An 8,466-nucleotide genomic window follows, 5' to 3' on the forward strand; every position below is an offset into this window, starting at 1 on the left:
TTTCCCTTGTTCAGCCTTGGTCTCTTCAGAAGTGACCAAAGGTCTTCTGTTTGCTTCTGAATTCATTGCAACCAGCATGTCCAGGTGAGCTTTTCTTCTCCTACACACATACCTCCACAACAAAGGCAATAGAAATTCCTGCTTTCTACCTGTCCCGACCCCTGCCCTGCTGCAGCCTTGTCCCATATGGGGCTTTGCAAATAGCTCTGCTCCAGGGTCTGGTGAAGGAGAGAGGCTGGGCAGGGCTGTCTGTTTCCCCAAACCAGCCCTTGGACCAGCAGGAAGATGGAGATGGCCTCACAGTAAAACTCACCTGCAAAGTTGGGGTGACCAGCAGGTGCTGGAAATGGCCAATGAGAGACACTGGGAGTGACAAAGACCCTCAGCCACCTTCCCTGTCTGTCCACACCACCAAGGGCACAGACCGGCCTCCTCCTCTCTCCTGCACCTGCATGTCTTCCATGCTTGCCACAAGCCCTGCCTCTGCACCACAAACCTTCGATGTGAGTTCTTGCCCTGCATGGTCACATACTACAAGCTATACACTGGTATTTTTCTCTGCTGGTCACTTTCCAGCCCAGCACAGCTCCCCCTAAACTCTCCCCACTTCCCCTGACCTCTCTGCACCTCCCCTGCCCTCTGCCCAGTGCAGCCCAGTCTGGCATGACCCCACAGCAGTGCCCACCACAGGGTGCTGCAGAGCTCTGGGCACTCACCCCACAGCCCCAGACCCTCTGAAGGGCACAGCAGCTCCTCGGGAGTGGAGAGGGGTGAGCCCAAGAGGGGGGGGCATCTGTTGCACAAGGCCTGAGGAGATCCCCTTGTATGATGGAAATGCTGCTATGGAGGCCAGCTCTGTCACACAAGTGCCCATTGCCTGTCCTTGCCTGCGGCCACAGGCCTGCCAAACAGCAGGACTCTAACCATGCTTGAAGAGCACTCAGGCCTTCCACCAACCCAAGGGTTCAAAGGAAAGCATGGAAGTGGGAGGAGAGCAGCTCAGGAAAGACCAAGCGTTGGTGCTCCCTGGCAGTGCTGCTGTGCCAGGACTCTTTTCTTCTTCCCCTCTGCACACAGGCACTGCTCCCTGCAGCTGCAGAGAAGGTGTTGGAGGAAGGATCTCAGAAAAACAAGTCACTGCAGGGCCCTTTATTTTGTTTAAACACACAGAGGGTATGGCTCCTCATTTGCACAGCATTAGGTCACAGAAAATCTGGATAGACTGTGAATTAGAAACAAGAGCAATAAAACATTTCTTAGTGGAAAGCATTCAGATAGGTAAAATAAAACAAAACAAACAAACAAAAATAACAGTCCAAAAGTATTAAAGAAGCCATCAAACCCAAAATATTCATAAAAGAAATACCAGAATAGGCTGACCCTGTAATGAGATATATTATGAGACCTATGCAAAAGACAACAGGCACTTTATTCCTTATGGAAAGTATCCAGGGATTAGTTTTCTCAGGGCATCCTTGATCTCATGGTTTCTCATGCTGTAGATGAGGGGGTTCAAGGCTGGAGGCACCACTGAGTACAGAACTGCCACCAGCAGGTCCAGGGTTGGGGAGGAGATGGAGGGGGGCTTCAGGTAGGCAAACATGCCAGTGCTTACAAACAAGGAGACCACGGTGAGGTGAGGGAGGCAGGTGGAAAAGGCTTTGTGCTGTCCCTGCTCAGAGGGGATCCTTAGCACAGCCCTGAAGATCTGCCCGTAGGAAAGCACAATGAAAACAAAACACCCAAATACAAAAGAGACACTAACTACAAGTACCCCAACATCCCTGAGGTAGGCATCTGAGCAGGCGAGCTTGAGGATCTGGGGGATTTCACAGAAGAACTGGTCCACAGCATTGCCTCGACAGAGGGGTACTGAAAATGTGTTGGCAGTGTGCAGCACAGCATAGAGAAACCCACTGCCCCAGGCAGCTGCTGCCATGTGGGCACAAGCTCTGCTGCCCAAGAGGGTCCCGTAGCGTAGGGGTTTGCAGATGGCAACGTAGCGGTCGTAGGCCATGACAGTGAGAAGAAAATACTCTGCTGACAACAAAAAGAGAATCAGAAAGACCTGTGCAGCACATCCTGGGTAAGAGATGGCCCTGGTGTCCCAGAGGGAGTTGGCCATGGCTTTGGGGACAGTGGTGGAGATGGAGCCCAGGTCAAGGAGGGAGAGATTGAGGAGGAAGAAGTACATGGGTGTGTGGAGGCGGTGGTCACAGGCTATGGCGGTGATGATGAGGCCGTTGGCCAGGAGGGCAACCAGATACATGCCCAGGAAGAGCCAGAAGTGCAAGAGCTGCAGCTCCCGTGTGTCTGCAAATGCCAGGAGGAGGAACTCAGTGATGGAGCTGCTGTTGGACATCTGCTGCCTCTGGGTGTGGAGCACTGAACAGGGAGGCAAGGACAGTGACAAGTTAGGGCATTATTCTCTGACCAAAATCAAAGCCATTTCTCATAATACATGTTCACCGCATTGTTTCCATTTCAAGGAGATCTCTGTTCAGCTCCATTGCTGGAGCTCTGGTTGGTGCTGGCTGCGTATGTCGTGAGGAGCAGGACCTCTGCCCATTGGCTGCCAAGGAGTCAGCCCTGCTTTGCAGCAGTGGGTTTCTGGGAATCATGTCTGTTGAGGGGGGTCAGTCCTGGTGTTTGAATTGGTCAGATGAAACTGCTCCTAACGTAAAAGTGTTTCTCTACATCTGCACTCCCAGTGCTAAGAAACCACAATCAAAACAGTGTTTGAGTGAAAGGTGGGGGTTTAGAGCTCTCCACTATCTCACCTGGTGATTTTCTTGGATTTCAGAAACCCTCATCATTTGTGCTTCACTCGGAGAAAACAAAGTGTGTCCTGTGAGGCAAGAGGATTGCCTGTGGCTTAGTGCAGAGGGAGGGCAGCAGGTCTGTCACTCTGTCTTGTTGCCAGCTACACTGAGCTCTCACCTTTCTGAGGTGGAATGTAATCACACCCCTGTGTTAACTTGAAAATACTCCAGGCACTACTGAGAGCAGAGTCACCCACTGTCCAACACCAAGTGACTCCCCCTTTCTCAAGGTCTCTGCACCCCACTTCTTGCCAAGGACACACATGGTTCATTTCACAAACCCAGCAGCATTTCCTCAGTCATGGTGCCTCTGTGCTTTTCCATGCGGCATTCAGGAACACCAAGATGCTATGGGACAGACCTGCATCCTGGAGGGCAGCTCACAGCTTGAAAGGACACCCCAAGAAAATAGCCAAGTGTCCTGATGATGGTATCTCAGGAAGGGAGAGTCAGCTCATTTCCTGGGGAATGACACAGGCTGCATTGCCCACAGCCCCACAGCTTGGAGGAGAGCTTGGACACCTGTAACCTTGTTCCCATGGTCACAGCTGCATGGGAGGACCCACAAGATCAGTGTGTGACTCTGCAGCTGAAACTCCCACCCCAGAGAAACAGACAGCAAGAATAAGATAACAGTAGCAATAACACAGACTAGTGGAGGAGCAAGGAAAAATGCACTGATCGACTGCCTCAGAGAGCCAAGGGCAGAGGCAGCTGAAGTCTCAGGAAAGAGTTACCCTTACCCAGCTGTACATGCCACCTCCCAGACACCAACAACAGCCAGGCAGTTGTTCTCAGTCCCTGTGCTCTACTTCAGGAGGCTCCAGTCAGAAGTACTGGTCTCTCAGCGTTACAGCTCAGGAGTCTCAGTGTGCTGTTTAAGTATGACAACAGTTGTTTGATTTCTCCTGAAAATTCCCCAAGAGTAGGAAACAGAAAACACAAACTCAGGAAAGCTGCTTATGTTTATAGCAATCCTTGCTTTCACCTTGCCCTTGAAAAGTGCCCTTGGAAATATCTTGGGGGTGATCTGGAGATGTGAGCAGCCCTGATCCACACAGCACCCTCTTAGCAGCAGAAAGACCCTGCCCTCCTGCAAGTTTATCTTCCACCCACAGCTTCTCCCCACTCTGCTGTTAGAGATCCCCAGGCAGGCTGAGTACTTACCCCGACCAGCGGCAGAGTCCCTGCCCCAGCACACAGCCCCCTGGCTGCAAGGACCCTGCTCAGAAGGACAGCCCTGGGCACCCCTGGCTGCACACCCACCTTCACACTCTGCAGCCATCCCCGGGTGAAGGCAGCTGACATGCCCTGTCCCTCTGAGGGTGCAGCAGGGAAGCTGTGCTCCAAAGCACGTCCTTTTTCTCTACACTGCACAAACTGTGAGAGTCCTCCTGACAGATCCTATAGGATGTGGGATGTGCCAGGTTTAGGAGGTCATTCCAGGAGCCACAGCTGCATTGCCCTGCAGCAAGAGACTTACCCTTTTAAGGGCTGTGAAGATTTTCCTCCAAGTCAGCTCTTCTCTGTCCTCCCACCCCAGACTGCCTTTAACTTCTCTCTCTGCCTCACTTCTCTCCCCTTCGTGCCTGCAGGCAGTGCCCTCAGCCCTGCTGTGCTTTGCAGAGGAGCTGCTCCTGGGCAGAGCTGTCTCTCTGCAGTGCTGCCTGCTTGCCATGAGCTCCCTCCAGCCCAGGAGCCCAGCCCAGCTCAGCAGCAGAGGACCAGCCCAAGGCAGCACTTTCTCTGCCCCCTCTGGGCTCCCTCCAGGTGTCCCTGGGGCTCCAGGGGAACCTGCTGGGAAACAGGCTGAAGCAATCACTGATGTTTATTCCCTCAGCTAGGGAGAGACACTTCTTTCCTGAAATAAAATTCTCGTCTCAGAGACAAAGTTACATCTACATGCCACATTTTTTGGTTTTATTGTTAGACAGGATACCCAGAGAAAGGTAGGCATTGATCTCCTTTACCCCTGCTGAGGGAAGGGATCCATGGGTCAAGGGAGGCATCTCATCCTGTGTTTCTACTGATGGCATTTGAAGGAGGCTCAGCTCCCTCCCATGCACACCACAAAGCCACAGGAGGAGGGATTCCTCTTGCCTCACTTCAGGTGTGCGCAAAATGGACACCTACATGTGAGCTCCTTGTCTCAGCTCCCATCTGAATTAATGGAGAGGAAAGGCAGGGGTAAGGTCTTCAGATGCAAAACCCTGGTGACATTTGAACTGCCAGAGGTGGTCCAAGACACATGTAGGTAACAGCAAACTGTAACGCAGAAGTTCATAGAGACAGGGCAACATCTTGGGAATGATGTATGACCCTGGTGGGAAATTGCTTTAGCCAAGTGACATGACAGCTTATGCCCAACTAAAGGCCAAAAGAACCTTTTCCTACTCCTTATCTCCATGGCACGTTATACAGGTATTCATATGAATGATTGCAATTATGTACCATAGTGTACAAAACAGTACTTAGCAACAACTGAAAACATCAGTGTTATCAATATCCTTCGCATACTGAACTCAAAACATAGCACTGTACCAGCTACTAGGAAGACAATTAACTCTATCCCAGCTGAAACCAGGACAGTATCCACCACTTATTCTATACCATTGATGTCACGCTCAGTTCCCATAGCTTTAGTTACATCCCAGTCAATCATCATCACCTTTTCTGTCCCTTTGAGAAATATGAACAATGAGATATATGTGAGAATATATGTATACACACACAGAGATATCATTCCTTTAGTTTATGGGTCATGTTCATAAAATGTTTGTTGAGTTCATTTAGTTCCCGACTCTGGGCTCCATCTGTCATACCAGTCTTTCTGGGCAGGAGGGATGGTGCAAAGTCCTCTCAGTCGGCAGGGCAGGATTGTGCTTCAGTGCGGTGTGGCGAGCAGATGACATTGGAGGCAGCAGGAGGATGGTGTGCACCGTTGGATTGTTGCATGCTGGAGTCAGTTCTGGTTCCACCTCTACTGCGCTTTGCTCAGTTTTGTCACAGTTCTTTCTTGCTTGAATCTAAGTGATTCTTACTATAGTACTATGGATATAGCATATAACAATTATAGTAATAACATACAGTAGCAGGGTTATATAGCAACTAATATCATACAGTTTAATTCTGGCTATTTTCACCTAAAATCAAATCCCCTTGAGGCACACATCGGACTTCTCCATCTTTTCGCATCACCCACCAAGTGCACCCAGGCCCTTGAGCAAAAGCAATCCCACGAATGGGTTTACCTTTGCCTGAGGCAGGAGTAACCCAGACTGTTTTCCCTAACATGTTTTTCATGTGCACTACAGGGACTTTATCCCCTTCTACAGTATGTAAAAATTCTGACTAGGCAGGGCAGATCCTCTGGTGTTGACTAACCAGGTGGCTTTGGCTAAATGTGTATCCCAATGTTTGAAAGTTCCGCCCCCCATTGCTCTCAATGTAGTCTTTAACAGTCCATTGTATCGCTCAATTTTCCCAGAGGCTGGTGCATGATAGGGGATATGATACACCCACTCAATGCCGTGCTCTTTGGCCCAGGTGTCTATGAGGTTGTTTTGGAAATGAGTCCGTTGTCTGACTCAATTCTTTCTGGGGTGCCATGTCACCACAAGACCTGCTTCTCAAGGCCCAGGATAGTGTTCCGGGCAGTGGTATGGGGTACAGAATATGTTTCCAGCCATCCGGTGGTTGCTTCCACCATTGTAAGCACGTAGCGCTTGCCTTGGCGAGTTTGTGGGAGTGTGATATAGTCCATCTGCCAGGCTTCCCCAAATTTATATTTCAGCCATCGCCCTCCATACCACAGGGGCTTTAACCACTTGGCTGGCTTAATTGCAGCACATGTTTCACATTCATGGATAACCTGCACGATAGTGTCCGTAGTCAAGTCCATCCCTCGATCACGAGCCCATCTATATGTTGCATCTCTTCCCTGATGGCCTGAAGTATCATGGGCCCACTGAGCCATAAATAGCTCACCCTTATGTTGCCAGTCCAGGTCCACCTGAGCCACTTCAGTCTTGGCAGCCTGATCCACCTGTTAGTTGTTTTGATGTTCTTCAGTGGCCCGACCCTTGGGTACGTGAGCATCTACATGACGTACTTTTACAACCAGATTCTCTAGCCGGGATGCAATATCTTGCCACGATGTGGCAGCCCAAATGGGTTTACCTCTGTGCTGCCAGTTGCTCTGCTTCCATTGCTGTAACCACCCGCACAGGGCATTTGCCACCATCCATGAATCAGTATAAAGATAGAGCACTGGCCACTTTTCTCTTTCAGTAATATCTAATGCTAGCTGGATGGCTTTCACCTCTGCAAACTGACTTGATTCACCTTCTCCTTCACACTTGACAGCAGTTGCCTCCAGAGGCTGATGGCTTGTGTCCCTCTTCCAATTGCCTTGTCAATGCCACCTTCCCTGGCAAGCGATCTCAGCTGCTTGGCTTCCCTACCTTCTAATGCCAAGCTATTAGCCCCATTGTCCCAGCATCGGAGGAACCAGGTGATAATATGCTCACCTATACGGCGGCCAAAGTCTTTTCACATATCCCGCTGCTCACTCAAGGATAGGGACCGGGTTATTACCTCTGGTTCTGCCTCTTCCTCCTGTTCCCGTGATGGCCGTGGTTCACCTCATCCTTTGCTAAACGAACTGATTTTTTTTGTATATTTCTTTTTCTGTACGGGGGCAACTGATACTGGTGCAGGTTGTTCCACTGGTTCAGTTGCAGTATCGCTCGCTGGGTTTTGGATAACCACAGTGTCTGTCGCCAAGGTTTGGGTAGCAGCAGTGCTCGTCGCTGGGGCTGGAGGGGTCACACTGCCCGTTGCCAAGGTTTGGGTAGCTGCTGTGCTCGTTGCCGGGGCTGGAGGGGCTGCAGTGCCTGTTTTTGAGGTTTGGGTAGCCCGAGTTCTCATCGCCGGGGCTGGAGGGGTCATGGTGCCTGTCACCAAGGTCTGGGTGCCTGCAGTGCTCATTGCTGGGGCTGGAGGGGACGCAGCGCCCATTGCGGAGGTTTGAGTGGCCGCGGTGCTCATCGTTTTGTTGTTAGGTCCAGAGACCTTCTCTTCCCCTTGAGGGTACTGAGTGGTGTCGAACAGGGCTCGATAGGCATGGGCCAGGCCCCAGCACGTTGCAGTGATTTGTATCTCTCTGGAGCTGCCAGGGTGACAGCATACCTTTTCCAAATATTTTACTAGTTCTTCTGGATCCTGCACTTGTTCAGGGGTGAATTTCCAAAACGTCGGAGGTGCCCACTTTTCTAGGTACTTGCCCATACTACCCCACACACCCTGCCACTCATAATTATCCAGCCTCGGGGCAGGTCTCTGGGTGATCTTCTTAAATAGTTTAACCTTAAACAAGAGCTGAACCACATTCAGGGGCATGCTAATTCCTAGCAGTAGGGCTAGGACCGTGCTGGTCTCAACATCCCGAGTATTCAAATTTTTCAAAATTCTCAAACACCATTGTAACTGGACTGAAGGAGAAAGGAGAGGGGAAGAAAGGTACCCCACCCATAGACTGGTTTTCCATGGAGGAAAGCTAAATGATATAATTATTAATAGTTTCCCACAGATGGCTCCCGCAGTATAAAGGTGACAATGCTGAGTGCAAATACCGTATTAATCC

General features: G+C 50.6%; 1 protein-coding gene across 1 annotated transcript; it reads right to left on the bottom strand.

The window, feature by feature from the left end:
- Positions 1-1,291: 1,291 nt before the first annotated feature.
- On the bottom strand, positions 1,292-2,362 carry LOC138682960 (olfactory receptor 14C36-like). The gene has a single exon (XM_069774489.1). It carries the CDS (start codon positions 2,360-2,362, stop codon positions 1,436-1,438), a length of 927 nt encoding a protein of 308 aa, XP_069630590.1. The 3' UTR covers positions 1,292-1,435.
- Between the last annotated feature and the right edge of the window lie 6,104 nt (positions 2,363-8,466).

The sequence above is a fragment of the Haliaeetus albicilla genome, chromosome 30 (genome assembly GCF_947461875.1).
Source record: "Haliaeetus albicilla chromosome 30, bHalAlb1.1, whole genome shotgun sequence".
Classification (NCBI taxonomy): domain Eukaryota; kingdom Metazoa; phylum Chordata; class Aves; order Accipitriformes; family Accipitridae; genus Haliaeetus; species Haliaeetus albicilla.

What these genes read in the sequence shown, in the direction of transcription:
- LOC138682960 (XM_069774489.1), bottom strand. Translation starts at nt 2,362, where the DNA reads ATGTCCAACAGCAGCTCCATCACTGAGTTCCTCCTCCTGGCATTTGCA.